Source organism: Metarhizium acridum (assembly GCF_019434415.1).
Source record: "Metarhizium acridum strain ARSEF 324 chromosome Unknown scaffold_1, whole genome shotgun sequence".
Lineage (NCBI taxonomy): Eukaryota > Fungi > Ascomycota > Sordariomycetes > Hypocreales > Clavicipitaceae > Metarhizium > Metarhizium acridum.
Genome location: NW_027094015.1, coordinates 3871336 through 3890036, shown reverse-complemented (window position 1 = coordinate 3890036; position 18701 = coordinate 3871336). Strand labels below are relative to the sequence as shown.

At 53.6% G+C, this 18701-nt stretch overlaps 8 protein-coding genes across 8 annotated transcripts; 4 read left to right on the top strand and 4 right to left on the bottom strand.

Annotated features, from left to right (window-relative positions):
- Nucleotides 1-2785: 2785 nt before the first annotated feature.
- On the top strand, nucleotides 2786-3468 carry J3458_001185 (uncharacterized protein; the record flags this gene model as incomplete). Its single annotated transcript, XM_007815331.1, has 2 exons — nucleotides 2786-2924; nucleotides 3029-3468. 2 exons carry the CDS (start codon nucleotides 2786-2788, stop codon nucleotides 3466-3468), a joined length of 579 nt encoding a protein of 192 aa, XP_007813522.1.
- Nucleotides 3469-4679: 1211 nt separating this feature from the next.
- Nucleotides 4680-5756, top strand: NUC1 (nuclease; the record flags this gene model as incomplete). Its single annotated transcript, XM_007815330.2, has 1 exon — nucleotides 4680-5756. The coding sequence occupies one exon, from the start codon at nucleotides 4680-4682 to the stop codon at nucleotides 5754-5756; it is 1077 nt and encodes a 358-aa protein (XP_007813521.2).
- A 666-nt stretch (nucleotides 5757-6422) lies between these two features.
- On the bottom strand, nucleotides 6423-8709 carry PFS2 (pre-mRNA cleavage and polyadenylation factor (CPF) complex subunit; the record flags this gene model as incomplete). The annotated part of the gene is made up of 3 exons (XM_007815329.2): nucleotides 6423-8057; nucleotides 8125-8240; nucleotides 8634-8709. 3 exons carry the CDS (start codon nucleotides 8707-8709, stop codon nucleotides 6423-6425), a joined length of 1827 nt encoding a protein of 608 aa, XP_007813520.2.
- Nucleotides 8710-9162: 453 nt separating this feature from the next.
- J3458_001182 (uncharacterized protein) lies at nucleotides 9163-10017 on the bottom strand (the record flags this gene model as incomplete). Its single annotated transcript, XM_007815328.2, has 3 exons — nucleotides 9163-9267; nucleotides 9330-9726; nucleotides 9812-10017. The coding sequence occupies 3 exons, from the start codon at nucleotides 10015-10017 to the stop codon at nucleotides 9163-9165; spliced, it is 708 nt and encodes a 235-aa protein (XP_007813519.2).
- Nucleotides 10018-11434: 1417 nt separating this feature from the next.
- Nucleotides 11435-13613, top strand: J3458_001181 (uncharacterized protein). Its single transcript, XM_066116581.1, has 3 exons — nucleotides 11435-12073; nucleotides 12139-12179; nucleotides 12255-13613. Exons 1-3 carry the CDS (start codon nucleotides 11794-11796, stop codon nucleotides 13533-13535), a joined length of 1602 nt encoding a protein of 533 aa, XP_065978464.1. The 5' UTR covers nucleotides 11435-11793; the 3' UTR covers nucleotides 13536-13613.
- A 151-nt stretch (nucleotides 13614-13764) lies between these two features.
- STE14 (farnesyl cysteine-carboxyl methyltransferase) lies at nucleotides 13765-14589 on the bottom strand (the record flags this gene model as incomplete). Its single annotated transcript, XM_007815326.2, has 1 exon — nucleotides 13765-14589. One exon carries the CDS (start codon nucleotides 14587-14589, stop codon nucleotides 13765-13767), a length of 825 nt encoding a protein of 274 aa, XP_007813517.2.
- Nucleotides 14590-15702: 1113 nt separating this feature from the next.
- J3458_001179 (uncharacterized protein) lies at nucleotides 15703-16179 on the bottom strand (the record flags this gene model as incomplete). Its single annotated transcript, XM_066116580.1, has 2 exons — nucleotides 15703-15823; nucleotides 15872-16179. The coding sequence occupies 2 exons, from the start codon at nucleotides 16177-16179 to the stop codon at nucleotides 15703-15705; spliced, it is 429 nt and encodes a 142-aa protein (XP_065978463.1).
- Nucleotides 16180-16521: 342 nt separating this feature from the next.
- Nucleotides 16522-18576, top strand: J3458_001178 (uncharacterized protein; the record flags this gene model as incomplete). Its single annotated transcript, XM_007815325.2, has 1 exon — nucleotides 16522-18576. The coding sequence occupies one exon, from the start codon at nucleotides 16522-16524 to the stop codon at nucleotides 18574-18576; it is 2055 nt and encodes a 684-aa protein (XP_007813516.2).
- Nucleotides 18577-18701: the final 125 nt, after the last annotated feature.

Sequence of the window (18701 nt, the reverse complement as noted above, 5' to 3'; positions counted from 1 at the left end):
AGAATAACTACCTGCTGGATAAGTTACCGTCTGCCTTGTACAGTCGCAGCACTGGTCCTTCTGGCTTATAACTATTACACGTGACTGCGTAATGCAAGATACTCCATTGGGCTGCGATGGGCACATTCTCCACGTAGATACCACGATCGAAAAACGACAAAACCACCACCCAAGGTTGATTGGATCCGGGGGCCCTTGCAGATGGGGCATCATGGGAAGTCGCACAGGATAACAGCGAACTAGCTGTATTTGGGCATCGGGCAACGGAACGAGCGGAAATTAGATAATGCGCACAGCGTTGTGTCAAGCCGAGCGCCCTTTTGTCTCTGAGAGTGTGCGACAAGGGAGCATCGTCTCGACTTTTTACATACTCAAGACACCGCCTGCGACTTGGGGAGGCAATAAATCTCGAGGAAGACAATTCTGCGCCTTTCATGACCTGACAATAGTTCACACAGAAAAGCAGCATCTCGTGACACATCATAAGCCTCATTCGAGACGAGCAACCTGTGATGTGCCGCTGCTGACTTTGCTTTGAGAGGACGCACATGTCCAACAACTAGGTTGAGGCGGCCAAGTCCCAAGCAGATTCATCAAGGGCCTCTGATGATGCTTTCGATTTGACTTGCAAAATCTTCACATGTTCTCGCTGGCTCCTCAACCAAACCTCGAAAACAACCGGGAACGATTGGTGCGTTGTTGAAGAGCGCCGTGGCGGAAGGCCTTTGGCACTGGCCTCAACAACCATTTTCCGGGCTCTTTCGGCCACTCGCTTCCTGTCTTTGTAGCTTCAGTTTGGCCGGTTGAGGGCTGACAGATGAATCAAAGCCAACTATGGGGCTTGCTGGTTTCGAGCATAAGCCGCGACTTACTTTTCAATCACATTTTCAGAGACTATATCCTACCGGTCCTCCTCACTCCGAAACCAGAACTTTGAATTTGTGCCATGGCTTAGGAAGGTATAGGGAGGCACTGATCTAGAGAAAGGCAGGTGAGTTGATGACTCGACTAAATGCAACCACCGCTACGTGCGCAGATATGGGCGAGGTCGCAGTCGTTGATGTCCTTGTGCCCAAGTACCATGAAATTTGGGGTAGAGCATGTGTGCGCGTTTGCTACCCTCCGAGTATGTGAGGCATATACACACGATTCTTGTGAGATGGGAATTCGCAATCACAACGTACTCGTAACTACCATGTTCATCGACCAAGCACGTACCTTCGACTGTCACCATGAACCATCGGCCGCAGTTTGACAGATGCGAGGGGATCGTATGCCTTGGGGGTGAATTTGACTTCTAATCCTAACCTGATCAATGACGAACTACTTAGGCACGCCGTTGGCGCTTCTGTACAGCATCATGGATGACGCAGAGTTGGCGTGTGCAGGGTCAACAACCGGCGTTGTGAGTATAGGTGAAAATGAAAGTCGCCAACCACCCTGGGTCGAGGTTTCCGGATGTTGGTTTTGCTACCATTGCAAGCATTTATAGTAGCCCGTGATGCCAAAACGACGGAGGCGACGGTATAGCAATCGGTGAGCTAGACTGCCATGGATGACCTGGCTTTTTAATAGGAGCCATGACACAGCAACACATGCTCCTCATTCCGCCACAGAGATAGATACATGGCAATGTACTCCGTATTACGTTGGATGGGACGTTGCAACCGACATATTGATGCAAGTGGCGATACGTACCTAGGTTGTTATATCCCACATACATGTCCATGCAATCCCCAAAATCCCGTCGTGGCATGCTGCATTGTTCCAATACCAATTCACATAATCCTGTTCATGCGGCCCAAGCCAATTCCGTCCAACAACGCATCCAGGATCAAGCCTTGGCGGAACCCTTGACCCATCAGCTGAAGACATCAAGGTTCTCGCCCGTCACACAAACCACTCAAGCTGAACACCAACGTCTTCTCCATCCGCGCGAATAAAACCGCAACCTGTCCATCAAGGTATGTAAGCTTAATTCAAACGTAAACATGCTTAATCTTTCTTCGTATTGTACGCCCGCCGCAATCTACCTGGCATCAGACGGAATAATCTCCAAGCAAGGGGGACATGGGAGTTGTGTTTCGGATAGGAATAAGCTTGAATGCATTTTATAACCTTGCCACGAGGGAAAAACAGAACATCACGGCTCGGCCTGTCTCTTGACTGTCGGGGGTTTTCTCATGCATCCCAAATCAGACTGTGGAGCTTCTGCAGACCAGATCGAGTTTAATCTGGGCTGACAACTCGTCATCTTCCCAACACTGCTTGAAACAGGTAGTTATCTTTTTTTGTAGAGCAGGCTTCGAGGGCCGGGGGGGATTTTTGTTCTTGGTGGCCACGCCACGAGTAGGCAAGACTCTGTAGGAAAAGAAAGATGAGAATAGTTCAACGAGGGTTGGTCGCACAACATGAGGTGGAAAAATTGACGACGGCATACGAACCACCGCAGCAAGGACAGCTTCATAGGCCGACTAGTTGACGTCTGTAACCCAAAGAGGTTCTCAGCCATGTCTTGGCATTCGGTCGACTAGCCGGGATAAACTGATCAACAGGACCAACTAGATTGCCAATAATGTGATGGGTTGTATCCTTGCATTCCATTTTGCATATTGGGGGCTGTTGCTGGCCCGTGAGGAGGAGCTGTTGATTGGCGGCCAAGAGCAGACACACACACACATCTATATGTATATATATGTAGCCCTTTGCATTGCTGGCCCTTCTTGAGAGACTGCCCTTCTTCTTTACATTGCCGTAACTGGGACCTTTTGCACACTCGGCCAACATGCAGCTCAAGGCGTTGATCTCACTGTGCCTTATTGGCCAGGCCGTAGCCCAGGCTACCACCGAGTCCCAGCCTTCGGCATCTCAGACTTTGCCGCCTTCACCTACTGGTTCCATCTGCCACCCTCACGGTGATCACTGTAAGTCGACTCTTCAGCTAGTCTAGTACAGAGAGACTCTTTCGGACGGGATGGTGTCCATCTCTTGATGAGTTCGGACTGCATGCTAATGGCAAACCCTCAAGGGCACTGCGAGCCCACATCGACGGCCGTGGTTGTCAGCACGCAGTCAGCAACAGGGACGTGCACACCTCACGGAGACCACTGGCACTGTCCATCTGGAGTCCCCAAGCCGACGACATCTCCTGCTCAGACCCAAAGCAGTGCCTCGGCCAGTTCGACCGGTGGGCACGACCATGATGACCATGACCACGGCGACGGCGACGGCAAGGAGTGTACGCCTCACGGCGACCACTGGCACTGCCCGTCGGGCGTTTCTTCACCCACGTACCCTCCTACTGCCGTCTCGACCAAGGCCACGACCAAGGCTCCCTCGGGCACAGCTTCCGGCAGCGCTGCCAGCGCCACCTCCACAACTGCCACTGCCGGTGCCGGTCGTACCAACGCCGTGTTGGGGGCTGCGTCCCTCGTCGGCGCCGTCTTGGTCGCGGCCGTGATGGCGTAAGGAAATTCTCACTGCTTGGGCAATGCTGTGAAACAGAAAAGAGAAGAGTGGCGTTTCTTGTGCCGTAGGGCTGTAATCAGCTGGGGCAGGAAGCGGCCCCAGCGCTCGCGGGAGGAAACACCAGGTCTCGGGAACGACTCGAAATATTGTATTTAGCTTCATGTAACTTTACACGAACCTGTAAAGTACCTAGGTAGTCAAAAGAATGACAATTTCAGAGCACGTGAAGACATGGTGTCAAACCACAATGGAATTGTCTTGTGTGAGTGAGAAAAAAAATCACGAGACGACATGCACCTGTCACTCCGTGAACAGCAAGTGAATACCCTTGCCCCAGGGCAGTCAGCCCGCAAAACTCGGACAGGACACCGTCGGAGGATGAGCTGCTTCACTGGTCGCCGCAGGTGATGCAGCTGGCGGCGCCGCACTTCATATGAACCGAATGGTCCGATGAACCGAACGACGCCAACTCTGGAGTAAAATGCATCCCGTGACCGAGCCGTGATGCTGGGGCTCTTGTTTGTGTAACGATGAACGGACGGACAAGCAAAGAAGAGTATTTCGTGTGATTCTTGAGTTGCTAGTAGATGAAAGCTCGGGCGGCGTGAAGAACGTGCGCTGATGCGGCTCTTGTTTCGTTGGTTCGCGCATCGCTGTCGAAAAAGTGATACCCGTCAGCCACTCGTCACCTTCCCCCCCCCCCCCCCCCCCCGCGGCGCCTTCTGACTGGCCCAGCTGGCTCCGGATACTGGTGCCCTGCAGACCCTGGCGGTCCCCTGACCCACGCATGAGGCCCTTGCGGTAAAGTCCCGGCAAGCTTCCCGCCAAGGGAATTACTTGCATGTGCCGACCTTTAAGTGGCTAGCCACAAGTGCACTTAGTTGCCGACGAGTGGTAGGAAGGAAAAAAAAAAAGACACCATCGTCAACGTTCCTCGTCCTAGTCTCCATCGCGACAACATTCATAGATCCCCAAGGCACAAACACTACGGGCCTCGAGCCACATGCCTCTGCACTAGTTTCCTTGTGAGCTGCCTTTCCGTCTCAAGTTCTCTCAACCGCGCTCCGCTCTCGTCACTTCTCGCATGACTCGTCGCCTTTGCATCGGTCCATTCCTCTGCTGTTCAGCCTGATCACCTCGAGTTCAGCAGACTCTTTCATCTGTTGAATTTTCCTGCGTCCTCGACGTGACGCCGCCCGTCAATTATATAAATGCCACGCCAAGCCTCGTACGCCGCCAGAATGTCCAAATCAACTCTCGCAATGTTCGCTGCTCTCGGAGCTGGAGGCGGTGCTGCTCTTACGGCCGCCGCTTTTGCTCTCCGCCCATCTTCCGAGAACAAGAAACCCGAGCTTCCAATCGCGACACCTCCAACCGCCAGACCAAACAACGCTGCCTCCACCACAGCCCTCGCCATCCCCTCCCAGCACGTCTACTCTACCTCCCCGCCCGTGTCGGGGGCTCCGGTCAACCCAGCCGGCCTCTTCGAGTACGGCTTCCCTGGCCCCGTCTCAGACATTGCCAGCCGTGCGGCCCTGATATCAAGCTACGACCGGCGAACCCGCAACCCGCATTGGGTCGCTGAGCACATCACGCCCGACTCCCTCACCAGCCGCGACGGCGACCGCAAGCACAGCGTCTTCCTCGAGGACACGGCGGTGCCCGTGCAGTTCCGCGCCCTCCTCAAGGACTACTTCCGCAGCGGCTACGACCGCGGCCACCAGGTGCCCGCCGCCGACGCAAAGTGGTCCCAGAGGGCCATGGACGACACCTTCTACCTGACAAACATCAGCCCCCAGGTCGGCGACGGCTTCAACCGCGACTACTGGGCGCACTTTGAGGACTTTTGCCGCCGCCTCACCGGCCGCTACCCCAGCGTCCGCATCGTCACCGGCCCGCTGTACCTGCCTCGCAAGGACCCCGTCGACGGCAAGTGGTACGTCCGCTACGAGATGATTGGGACGCCGCCCTCCGTCGCCGTCCCCACGCACTTTTACAAGGTCATCTTCGCCGAGGACGGCAAGACCGGCGGAAACGTCGCCATTGGCGCCTTTGTCCTGCCCAACGCCGCCATCCCCAACGAGAAGCCCATCACCGACTTTGAGGTCCCCATCGAGGCCGTCGAGCGCGCCTCCGGCCTCGAGTTTGCCAACAAGCTGCCTGTTACGCGGCGCAAGAGGCTGTGCGCCGAAACCACCTGTGCTTTGGTGATTAGGGATTACGCCGACAGGCAGAAGGCGTTTGGGAAGGGCGGCCAGCGTGCTATTTCTCCTGCTCCTTCGTCATGATTTTTATGAATCTTTTTTCCCCCTTCTTTTGGCGCCCTTGTGCCTACTGTCTCTTTTACAGGGTTTATGCTATCAGAGGTGTCACCAAGATAATTTATCTGCAAGAGGAGGGATGTATAAAGGGGGTGAGGGGTGTTCTATATAAGGCGCGGTTCATCTTGCTTGCATACATGCATAATTTTTCTTTTCCTGTCACTGCATCGGGTACCCTAGGTATCCACCCTAGCGATAACTTTTTTTGCATTGGAAGAGAGAGGGGGAGGGTGGCATTTTGTCAGTTCCCATACATTTGAGCGCGACCTTGCCGTTTTGCGGCGGGCATTTTTAATCATGTACATCATCATTTGGTAGATAGATATCAAGCCGTCGATTCCTCATCACTGTCCATCCTTCTATTTGAAACTTGTGTGATTTGACGCCATGTCATCTGTACCGCACTCAACGCCATCACGGTTCGAGTAAAATGCAACGATATATTGTCCCAACGCCAAGGGTATCGAGAAACCCGGCAAATCTCTACACATGCAGATCCATAGAATACAGCCTCTTAACCATGCGCAATACTTCTCATCAAAACTTTTGCCATGTCAGGTACCGGTACATGCCTTTTCATCCGCTGCTCAAATTTGCGGCCAGTGAATGGTTAAGCAAATCTAGTCCGCGAGTCTATCGTGCCCTAGTGTACTTGCCCTGTCGCTGCTCCTGGCGTAAACTCTCCTCCTGACTCGGTAACGGCGCACGTCGTCTCGTATCACTCTCCTCCGAGTGCATTGGCGGAGGCGGAACAGGAAAGGGAAAGTTTCCTGGTGGGGGGATGTTCCCCATCGGTGGGATGAGACCTGGAGGCAAGGCACCGGGTGGTGGAAGGGGCACGCCCGCCTTCTTCATCATTTCGAGGAGTTGTGCCGGGTCTGGGGGATGATTGGGGTCGAGACCAGGTAGAGGTGGTGGAGGAGCACCGTTGAGTCCTGGTAATGGGAACGGCGGTGGTGGAGGGCCGTTTGATCCAACGCCTGGGATGGGGGGAGGAGGGGGCAGGCCGGCTGTGAGACCGGGCAGTGCTGAACCGCCTCCCAGAGGGAGACCAGGAATACCTGGAAGGGCAGCCGGCGCAGGGAGTTTCGCGGCGTCTTGGTCCACGAGCGCGTCCATCTCATCTTCCATCTCTTGCTGTTCTTCTTCCTGTCTCTGGCGGCGGTTTCCGCGACGATCCCAGGTTCCTTGTGCCTCGGCAGCTGCTTCGCCAATGTGGTATCTGTCCTGAGAAACGTCGGCATCCCCTGGGCGGGCTCGAGTCCAGAACCGTGTGATACGGTCGTTGGAACCAGATGCGAGGATATGTCCAAGCGGATGCCAATCTAGTGACCACACGGCGTAGTCGTGCGCAAATGGGATTCTGTGCATCGGCCAGACGGACTGTGCCGGTGTGGTAGACGGATCCATACTGTCATAGGGGGCCACGGTTAAGGCTTGACCTGCAGGAGGATTTGGTGAATCGAGGAGGTAGTGGAAGAGAGCGCCGTCCATGCCTCCGGTGGTGAGAAGGTTGGCATGCACGGGGTGAAACGTCAGTGTTGAGATGTCCTTTTCGTGGCCCTTGAGGAGACAAATGTCTCGCATCATTCTGAGATCAAATACACGTGCCGTTTGGTCCCGTGCTGATGTCGCAAGGCAGGCTCCCCTAACGCGTTCAAACATGACCTTGGTGATTGTGCTCTTGTGGCCGTGGAGGGTGGTGAGGCAACGAGTGGTCCTGGGATCCCACAGCTTAACCAAATGATCCTTTGATCCTGACACCAGCAATCCCTTGGTGGGGTGCCAATCGACGCTTTTGGCATCCCAACCGTGTCCTTCCAACTTGGATTCCATCTGCCCCAGTGCAAAGTCGAATATCTTGAGCGTTGAATCGTCAGAGGCGCTGACGAATTTAGAATCATTCGGGCTGAATGCCAGATCTCGAATTGGATCGGAATGTGCATTTATACTCTGAAGATTGTTAAAGTTGGGCTGCCAATATTTAATAAGACCGTCATGGTCACCAGATATCAGCCAGTCGTCGCTGTGGGAGTACTCAAGTGCTCGAATGGCTGAGTCGTGAGCCTGCATAATCGTTTCAAAGTTGAACCCCGTACCATTCCAGAGCGTAAACTCGCCGCTTGTCGAGGCTGTTAATAACCTGCGGCCCTCTGGGGTCCATCGGACCACGTTGATGGGATGCTTGATTTTGTTTAGTGACGAATGAAGATGTTTGACTGGGATTGTGTCTGCGGCATTTGTTGGTCGCGCGGCAGGTGGCAGCATCTTGAGAAGAACAGTCAGCAAGAGGCAATTGGATGGGCAATATATGTTTGAACTTGATGTCCCTTACGTCGACGATATAGCTTGCGCTTGGCCGCTCCGCCTCGCCATTGTACGAGCCCTTGTAGTTGGGGACTCTATTCCGCAACCAGTGCGTGACAGTAGAACTGTAATCGGTAACGGGCCCTTTCATGATTGTCAGCTTTATCACGGGCCATAGATACATGACGCCTCCAAAAAATGTGTGTGGACGGATACGACTGTTGGTATCTTCGCATATCACCAGATTCCACGACAACAGTGCTGATTTGGGGCTCATCCTCTCGGCAAGCAAGATTCTGAAAAGGCTCATGATTGGTTCATCGCCAATCACAGATGCAGGCTTCCTACTGGGATATATCCAGTCCACGGTTGATACCCAAGGCTCATCTCGAGAAGCGCCCAATTCTTCACTTGACGTCGTATGACCTCGAGCCCACCCGGTGATCCCCCGACGGCCGGCACGCCTCATGAAGCTGTCCAATATCCGTGTGCACAAAACAGAGTTGTCAATAAAGGATAGGCTATGCAAATACTTACTTCGACCTCTTGCCTTCATGGATGTGCCATCCTGGCCACCACCTCCCCCATGCTCACCGCGTGGCTCGTAAGCCATTGCTGTGGCTAGTGAGCAGCAAATTCACGCATGCAGGTCCTATGAGCAAGCTCAATGACAAGTTTAAGCACACAATACGGAATGACTCGGAAAGAAAGATTGCTGACTATTGTGGTCAAACATCAGCTGGGCGAATGCCGTCGTCAGGTGAGATGCTTGTGGTTGGGCGATGTGACTGAGCGCGTGAGTTCTGCACCATCAGGGAAAGCCTGGTCAGTTTAAGCGGCATTTTGCCGTGGGTCGGTCACCAAGTCATGTGATGCCAAATATTGGTTTCGAAGATGGCGCGGATTGACATTGGAATCAACAAAAACTAGATTTACCATTTCATGTTCTAATTGCATACGCCAGCGACAATGTTTCTACTTCTCGATGCACAACGCTCTGTTCGTGGTTTTCAAATGCTAGGCGTGGAGGTTGTATCCACCCAGTGTGCGATTGTGACGTGAGCTTTCAGGTCTCGCACCTCGACTCGTTCTGCTCCGGATCCAATGTGGACTTTATCTTGCGTATAATACGTGCAGGGTTGCCCGCAACCACGTGAAACGGTGGCACGTCCTTTGGAAATGTCAGTTTCGATGCGTCCCAACATTTATTTAGTATATGCAAGCAAAACGGACCTTGGTGACAACACTTCCAGCGCCCACAGTCGAACCTCGACCAATGGTCACTCCTGGCAAAATGATGGCGCTTCCGCCAATCCAACAGTCCTCTCCAATAGTAATTGGTGCGCCTGATTCCGGACCCTTGATGCCGTTGCGGATCTCTGGCTCAAGCGGATGTTTGCCACTATACAATGAGACGTTGGGGCCGAACATGGTGCGGTCACCGACGGTAATGGGGCAGGTATCAATCCAGGTTGAGTAGCAGTTGATGAAGACTCCTTTTCCTAGCTTGACCTGTGTGCCATAGTCCACCAACACAGGGACGTCTACTATTGGATCATCTTCAAACTGTGCCTCGTCTTCTGCAGCATCAGGTAGCTCTGGGGGGAGAGGTGTGGTGTCGCCTACTACTCTGAATTCGAGGCCAGTAAGTAAGGGGTCGGTATACCAATTGGGTCACTGATATCCAGACCATACATAGTCCACTAGGGACTTACTCTCTCCAGAGGCGAACTTCCTCTCGCCGCGACACCTCTCCTACGGCAGCATTGTAGCGCCTCATGGCCGCCTTGGCTCTGGAACGGTCTGCTATGAGTTCGGGGGTGAACGCATGGTACATCTCCCCGCAAATCATCTTCTGCTTCGCCTGGGAGAGGGGAGCGGAGGGCATGACGGTGCGAGGCGTGACGACCGGCGGAGCCATAGGAACAAGTCTAGGAATGTCGATACTGATGAAAAACCACAGTCATTCACCCTAACTTGGGCATCTGAAGATGTCATCGGGTAGCTGCGTAATTTGGGGCGCCGGCTCCCACAATGGGCAACAATGCAATTCCACATGCTTAGTAACCAGCCTTGGCTCCTCATCGCAGGTGTGAGATCAGTCATGTTGGGCCTATGCAACTTCGTCTCCAAAATCGCAAGTTTGTAGCAAACGAAACAAGAATAGTCTCTGGCATGATATATCGGATGCCTATTATGCATAGATGAAGGCGGAGTACGGAGTAGTGTACATGATAACGCGGCACTGCCATGTAGCCCGGTCTCTTGCTGGGTCAAGCTCTCTTTTCGTCTGTTACGGTATTACTGTAGACTCACATGGTGTTGGACATCACTGGTTCAATCCCTGCATCCGCTCGAATTTTAACTTGGCTGTTTGTCTCATTTTTCGCTGCGAGGTCGAGCCGGTCATGTGATGGTTCATGGTGTGTCCTCAAGCAAAGGCGGTGGGTTGGGGTTGTTTGGGCGCTGAAGTTATGGAATGAAAGGCAATTGACCAACTGCTTTCCTGTCAAGTACCTAAGTGGTATCAATTTGAAGTATGGCACGATTTCAGTGATGTCAAAAGAAACGCGACATGTGAAAGTTCTTGATGATAGAGAGAAAAACAGCGGCGGGCAACAGACCCGAAAAGAGGTGGCGAAATTCCCTGGGCCGAGCTTCCAGAAAAAAATTAAATTTGTACCAAGGCAAGGTTGCCGGGGTCCGCGGTTCGGAAAATTTTCGAAGTTGGACCAGTAGATGGTGATATTTTCTCTGACCTCGGCCTCGAATAATGCGGCATGCTGTAAATTGGGCATGCAAGCAGAGTCGTCAGAATGGGCTTTCACATGCTTTCGCCAGGTCTTGATGATTGATGGCTGACCCCTGCTCCTGTCCTGGCCAGACCCTGTTCACGAGCCGCAGCGAACCGTCAACGACGATGGCAATCTAACGCCACGATTGACAGTTGAGGACCGAGAAGGACTGGAAACGACCCGCCAAGCTGGTCGCCACTTTGAGGTGGTTGACGCATCGTGACGCAGGAGCCGGGCATCCATGTACATGAGCTTTTCGCAGCATCGCAATCGCGACCAGAGCTTGTAGGTGAAGTGATGGCTTCGATAGCTTCGATTCGGTCGATTGATTGTTGGGGCACTATCTGGCCCTGATGGAGTCGTCGCGCCTCGTTTCTCCTCGTATCTCCTCAACCTCCTCCGCTGGACGCGGGGATTTGTGGCTGAAGGGACAGCGGCTGATTCGATGCCATGGCCAAGATAGACGCCGGTTGGATTTGCACTGCACTAAAAGGATCTGACGGTGGGAGTTGAAGGTATTTGTCCATGTTGATCGGCCGGCAACGCTGCAGAGTCTTGGGTGCAGGCATTGGCAGGCATTGGCAGGCAATGTCGCGCCGAGAGACGAGAAGCGAGAGACAAGAGGAGACAAGGCAAAACAGGGAAGCCCCAAGAACAAGCTCCATTCTAGTATATCTGGAGACGGCGACTTTCTTTGCCCCTCCATTTAGGCTTGAGCTTCCAACTGACCTGCTCGTCATCCTGCCCTCGTCCTCCTCCCTTTTTTTCCCTATCCTTTTCCCCTTCTTCACTTATCCTGCCATTGTGAGCTTCAGCTTCGCTCTTCGCGGCTGGCCACAGTTGTTTGCCGACCGCCCTCTTGCAGCCCTTCTCTGCCCGACTGACATCACCAGGATAGCTCCATGATGAGCACGGCCACCACCACCAGTGTCAGCCCAGCGAATGGCACCGTGAGCAAGAGAAATGCCACCAAGCGTCGCAACGGCAATGCATCTCCCGGCCCGGTGGAAGAAGAATCCGAAGACGCAGCCGCAGCCGAGAAGCCCAGAGCCTCTGTCGCCCAGAAGAACTATCGCCACGTAGCAGCAGTGCATTCCAAGAGCCGCCCGTCGTGCCTAAGCCACGACTCCGATGCCACGCCAAGCTTTATCGGGTTTCGAAATCTCATGGTCATTGTTTTGGGTACGCAAGCAAAACCAGATCAGTCCACTGCAAACAACTACTGCCGCTTACTGACCTCGATGTAGTTGTGGGTAATTTACGATTGATGATTGAGAATTTGAAAAAGGCATGCTACAAATTACAATGCACCGCACCCCCAATCACGCGTGTCGTGTGTGCTCATTCCTAACCGCCCTCGCAGTATGGTGTTTTGATATGCCTTCGATGTCATTCCTACAAGAATGAAGATGTCCTCATCGGCGGACTTCTCTACTTTCTCATTCCCTGCCATCTGTTGGTTGCCTACTTGATCGAATTGGCCGCCGCAAAACAGGCTCGAGGATCCCGAAAGCGCCTCAAACCAGGCTCTACTGTACCGTCGGAACAAGACAATTCCAAGTTCCATTCAACATGGGTTCTGGTGGCCTGGGCTCATGGTATCAATATGACGCTTGCTTTAGCCCTCACAACCTTTATGGTTTACTTTTACATCCACCACCCGCTCGTTGGGACCCTGACCGAGATGCATGCCGTCATTGTGTCGTTGAAGACAGCCTCGTACGCATTCACCAACCGAGATCTTCGCCACGCTTACCTGCACCCCGTTAAAGGAGAGTTTATTCCTGAACTCTACTCGAAATGCCCGTACCCGAATAACATCACCTTTGGCAACCTCGCCTACTTCTGGTGGGCGCCGACGCTGGTCTATCAGCCCGTATACCCGCGCACCGACAAGATCAGATGGGTCTTTGTTTTTAAGAGGCTGGGCGAAGTATGCTGTTTGAGCGCATTCATCTGGTTCGCCAGCTTCCAATACGCCGCGCCGGTTCTGCAGAATTCGCTCGACAAGATTGCTTCGTTGGACTTACTCATGATCCTAGAGCGGCTGCTGAAGCTGTCAACCATTTCTCTGGTTATTTGGCTGGCAGGATTCTTTGCCCTATTCCAGTCCTTCTTAAACGCACTTGCCGAAGTGCTGCGGTTCGGCGACCGATCATTTTACGACGACTGGTGGAACAGCGAGAGTCTCGGAGCCTACTGGAGAACGTGGAACAGGCCCGTATATACGTACTTTAAGCGCCATGTGTATGTACCCATGATTGGGCGTGGATGGAGCCCATGGGCTGCAAGTTGCGCCGTCTTTTTTGTGTCTGCCGTGTTACACGAGGTTCTTGTTGGTGTTCCCACCCACAACATTATCGGTACGCTATCCTCCGTCTTATCCATCGTCTTGACCCTCGTTCCTAACCTATATTCAGGCGTTGCTTTTCTAGGCATGTTCTTGCAGCTTCCTCTCATCGCCATCACGGCCCCTCTAGAGAAAATGAAATGGGGGCATACCGGCAGAGTAATGGGAAACGTAATCTTTTGGGTGTCCTTTACCATCTTCGGTCAGCCATTTGCGGCATTGATGTACTTTTACGCATGGCAGGCCAAGTACGGTAGCGTCAGTAAAGAACCGATTCTTGCGTTGCAGACATGAGGTTAGAAAACTCGAAGGAAGACATTACGACTTGGGTAGTGACCATCTTTGGATAAATTTTATACACGATATTCTACACGCTGTGCCTCTCATGTGACCCAATCCTTGATCTTGACCCAGTCTCAGTCTTAGCAATCCAAACTATCGTACCCAAACCCTAAATCTACTCCCAAGACCACTCGTTAACTGGAACAAAATTCATTAAAAACACACACACACGGAGCAAGCACTAACCGACAAACGGAATCATAGTTCCAACCCTCCTTCTGTACTGTACATAATCATCCCCAAAAAACTTGACCAGTCCCCTCTCCTCTACCCTCACCCTACTGCTGAAAAACTTCCACAGGACATACGCATACCCCACGAAGCAAAACACGTTCCCCAGGACCAGCTGCGTGCCCAGCCCCCAGTAAAAGAAACCAAAGTAGCTAGGATGCCTCCAGAGCCCGTAGACGCCCGTGGTGACGAGCGTATGCGAATCCGCCTTCCTCGTCTGCACCGTGTGATTGAAGCTCTGTCCCGCCGTCAACATGGCCGCGCTCCTCACCACCTGGCCTCCCACAACCATGACCAGGCCCGTCAGCATCAGGGCCGTGCCCAGCCCAAGCGGCGCCCAGCTCCGGCCCGGAAACACCACCTTGGTCAGCACGCACTCTACGCACGCTACGGTGTGGGCGACGGGGTACGCGGGCCAGTTCGCCGTCAGCAGGAAGGAGTGAACCGTCGCCTCGGGGGTGTTTGCCGCGGCGGTGGTCCAGAACTCGAGGAAGTGGAACGTGGACAGGGCGCAGAGGAAGAAGGGGATGCGCCAGAGCGGCGAGGACGTGAGCGTCAGGATGAGCACCGTGGACACGAGCCCGAGGGAGGTGGTGAGGCCGAGGGCGAAGGCGCGGAGGGATATGCCCGCGAGGGACATGGACTGGCCTGGGGTGAGGTTCTTGAGGGGCGGTTGGCTCCATGTGTGAGTCCTTGGTTCAGGCGGTTCGGGCGAGGGAGGCGAGAGGGTGTGGCGGCCCTCGAAGCTGAGCGTTTCGCTCCATTGGGTGGACATTTCTCCTTTGTAATGGGCGGGTCAAGTGTGGTTTTACATCGCCATGGTGTTTTCGCAGAGGTTGGAGGGGGAGGAGTGAGCTTGCTTTCTTTCCCTTTTTTTGTTCTTGGAGGGGGAGGATTTGCGTTTAATAAGGGATGGATGGACGATTGTCGGAGTCGAGGTGATTGGGATGCTTGCGAGGGATGGGATTGTTTGTGAGAGACAATGCAAATAGTTTGTGCGGCTTGGAGGCGCATGTTAGACGGACATTGGGCGCGGGTTGTCTGAGTGTTGTCTGACTGGCGCTAGGGGCTTCGGGTTGTGGGGCGGCCTGCTTGACTTCAATAATGTCGTTGCTTGACGTAATTGCAGCCGACCTGGGGGACGAGATTCAATGACTGGAGAACTATAACATGTCCTTTTCTTGTTGTGATTTGGATTATGTTATTGTTGAGCCGTTGCGCCAAATTACTACAGCTTAGGCTTGTGAACTTGACTCTGTGTGCTGTGGTGATCTGCTACTTGCAGTTGGTGGTGCAACATGTTTACCAGGACAGGCGCACACGAGTAGCTTGCAACTTGGCTGTGCATATACATCCTTGTCCCAGCGACTTCGCTCCATTTTGAGCTTGGGGTGGCTACTCGTGAATCCAAACGGGCGTGAGGCGCCCAAGCAGCGCAGTGCGTACTCCCATCCTACAGAGACATTTTGCAAAGGCCTAAAAGGGATTGTCTAAATTACTCTGCAGGCGCAATTTATTCTGTCCTTCAAGATCTGCCATGTTTGGATAAACGTGAGCACGTCAACCGTTTTTCGTTTACCTCGCCAGTGGCGGTGAACAAGGCTTTAGGGACAAGTTCCCAAATGGAGACTGTCCTACGCAGGAGCCATTGAGTGCCACTCGGACACATCAGCCGCAATGTTTGTAGTCCCAGTTCCATTGATGAGCAGATTGTGCAGAATGTAGTGTTGGGTTGCACAGTTTTTGTTCTGAACTGTCTCGATTCCAGCGGTACGGACTCATATGAGCGGAGCGTGACAATGCATATTTGCCGCTGCATCGATTCGGATAACGCAGACTTTGGCGCGTCGGTACTACGTCCTGAATCGCAGTCTTCTTTTTTCCTTCTTCAAAGTCCGCCTTGTACCGAAAACGACGATATTATCAATACGAGAACGTTGATAAATCCCCATGTGCACGGGATCCAGGTATTCATTTCGTAGTATCCGGCTTTATACACCGCTCCGAGCCTACAGCCTGTTAGTAAATGTTCATTTGAGCCCGGACATGAAGCTTACACAAGCCCGACAATACTCCCAGCTATAAAAGCCTCAATGCCTGCTATCAATAGGTATATGATGGGAACAGCCCAGAGAAACCGCCACGACCCTTTCTTGAGCCCGTGACTAGACACGGCCACTAGCACCGCTCCGAGGTGGAAAAATATATAAGTGATCAAGGTCCATAGTACGGTAAACTTCCAGACATCTGTAATACGATAGAGCGTGTAGGTGCGATTGGGCGTGCGGTCTTGGAGCGTGTGGACGTTGAGGGACGGAAAGGGCGGCGTGTGGTAGTTGGACGGCGGGTTGCCCAGAAAAGACATGTTGACAGCTGCGAAGGCGAAGCGCACGCTGCCGAGGACAAGGATGCGGCTACGGCCGTTGGGCGACGGCCATAGCGGTCAGAATGCTCGGCTTCGACGAAGGGATGTCGCGAAGTTGTCGTTGTTGAAAGGGTCAAGTAAGCAGGGGGTCCCCGAGCTTGATTGAGCTGTGGGCCTAAGCTGCGGGCCAGAGGTGCGGGCCCCAGACGTCATTTCAGCCTCGGCAAAAGCTCGTCAACTGTCACCACTCGGCTGCGTCTTCAACCTCTCTCCTCTGCACATCCCTCACGCCATCAATCATATTGGGGTTGCGGTGGCAAGTCCCAAACTCAATGCGACACCATGCCGGCCGATAGGCTCCTCAATACCGTCCTGCAGTATTACCAGGACGTCCACGATGCTGCCAAGACGGACCAAATCATTGGCAGCACCACCCATCTGCTCACCCAGCTCTCCAACCCGCTCAACCTCGGTGTCCTCACCTCGCAGCTTCTCACAGCCCCAGCCATCTGGCACCGAAACGACGGAGCGAAAACGGCGACACGAATAATCAGCATCTACCACAGCGCGGCTGTTCGTGTACGCGACAACCAACTCGAGGGCGCCAAACCAGAAGGCCGGCCTGAGGGTGGACGTCTTCGATGCGATGAATGGACGCGAGCCGTGGTCAAGGGGGCCGATGAGAGGTCGAGGCGATGGCAGCACCTGCTCGTCTTGACTGGCGTCCTTATGGGCATGGAGGGACATGATCGACACTCCTTGTCGAGAGCGTTGCGCAACACATTGGAGCAGGCCGTTGTTATGGCGGCCAATCTCGCTCTAGAGGGAAACGTCGAAGATGGCCCTGCGGCTGCGGTGTCCGTTGTCACCGCTCTGAATTTTGCGTTTCCTATATTATCCGACTTTCACAGAGCTCAAATCAATTGTGATGCGTTGCTGCCCATCGCCGTTTGGGCAATTACTGGAGAAGAAGGCTTTTGCGATGCGCAGTTTCTCAGAACAGTGAGTCAAGATACCACATTGCAGCCGGGCCACGTCTTGTCCTGGCCTGAACGGTCCTCGTCATGCCAGCTGTTGCGGCAGATGGAGAAGCAACCTTTAATGGCGAACATGGGCCCGCTCTCCAAGATGGCAGCCTTTGCTGTGCAGCACGCAACCGATACAACCGCGGTGATGCAGGCGCATGATGCGTTGTTGGTGTTCACCGCCAGAGTTTTCGATGCCTGGCAAAAGAATCGCTTTAGCGAGCTTGACGCGTCTCTTGAAAGTTCTCATTTGAGTCCTGAGACGGCGCAAACCACCTGGCCATTGCTATGGCAAGTCTTCAGGAAGCTCATGTTTGGAACCACGGCTGTTCTGCAGGCCATTGTTGCTCGCAGTTTGCTGGATCCGCACATGTTGGTGCCCGGCTTGGCTGCCGGCATCGCCGCCAAGTCGTTGCAAATCCTGCGGAACCTCTTCTTCATCTCCAGCTGTGACGGAAATAGCTCGTTTCAAGTATACACATTCTCGTATATGACTTCTATCGACGTGCTTAGCCGAGATGGCCTAGCTACCGAGGCATTTCTTCGAGAGATCCGACCTGCCGACGCAATTCTCATTCCCTCGGCGAACCTTCAAATGAATCTCGATTTATTCTATCTCAACGTGGCGGAACACCTGCCTCTCTCCCTCCCCACAGAGGCGTGCGAGCTGCTCATCGTCAAGCCCGCAACCTCGTACCTCTCCCAAGAAGGGCCCATGTCTGCATCCATCACCGAAATCTTCGAATCCGCCCACAGCGCTATTCTGTCCGTTCTCTCGTGTCCCCAACATAGCGCACTCACCATCAAGATTACGCCTTTTTACATCGTTAAAGTCTTCGACTCCTTCCCTCAGCACATATCACCACGCCAGTTCAGAATAGCCTTCAAGACCGTCATGGAAATCGTCTCCCCGCCCTTCCCCATCGCTGCCATGGAACCACTCATGTCGGAAACGCTGTTGGATATGCTCCGTACGAACACCACGACGGCCAGCACGACCCTGCTACCCGCCTCGCCGGACGCCGTGTCACACGCACTGGAGGAAACTAGGGAGGAGCCCCTTTCAGAGCAAAGCGCCCTTGTTATGACGTTGGTGGATTCTTTGCCATTTCTGCCTCTGCCATTGGTAGAGGAGTGGTTGGCAGTAACTGCGCAGGCCATGAACGAGATCGAGGATCCCCGGCTGAGACTGCCGGTGAGGAAGAGATTCTGGGATGTACTCGTGAGCGGAGAAATGGACGTGGAGAGATCAACGATTGGGGTCGCGTGGTGGGGGACAAAGGGAGGCAGGGAATCGGTGTTGTTTGGGGGCGCTCCTGAACCGCCATTGATGAGCGGTGCGTTGGGAAAGGACACGACGAGCCGGTTGTAGATGGCGTTGGCATTTTGTCTGTTGTATACTAAACTATTCACGTATCTTACAGACTTGGATCAGGCCTGTTTTCATGTCTTGCGGGCCACTTGCAGCACTGGAATCAGAAAGTTGTCCCTGCATGG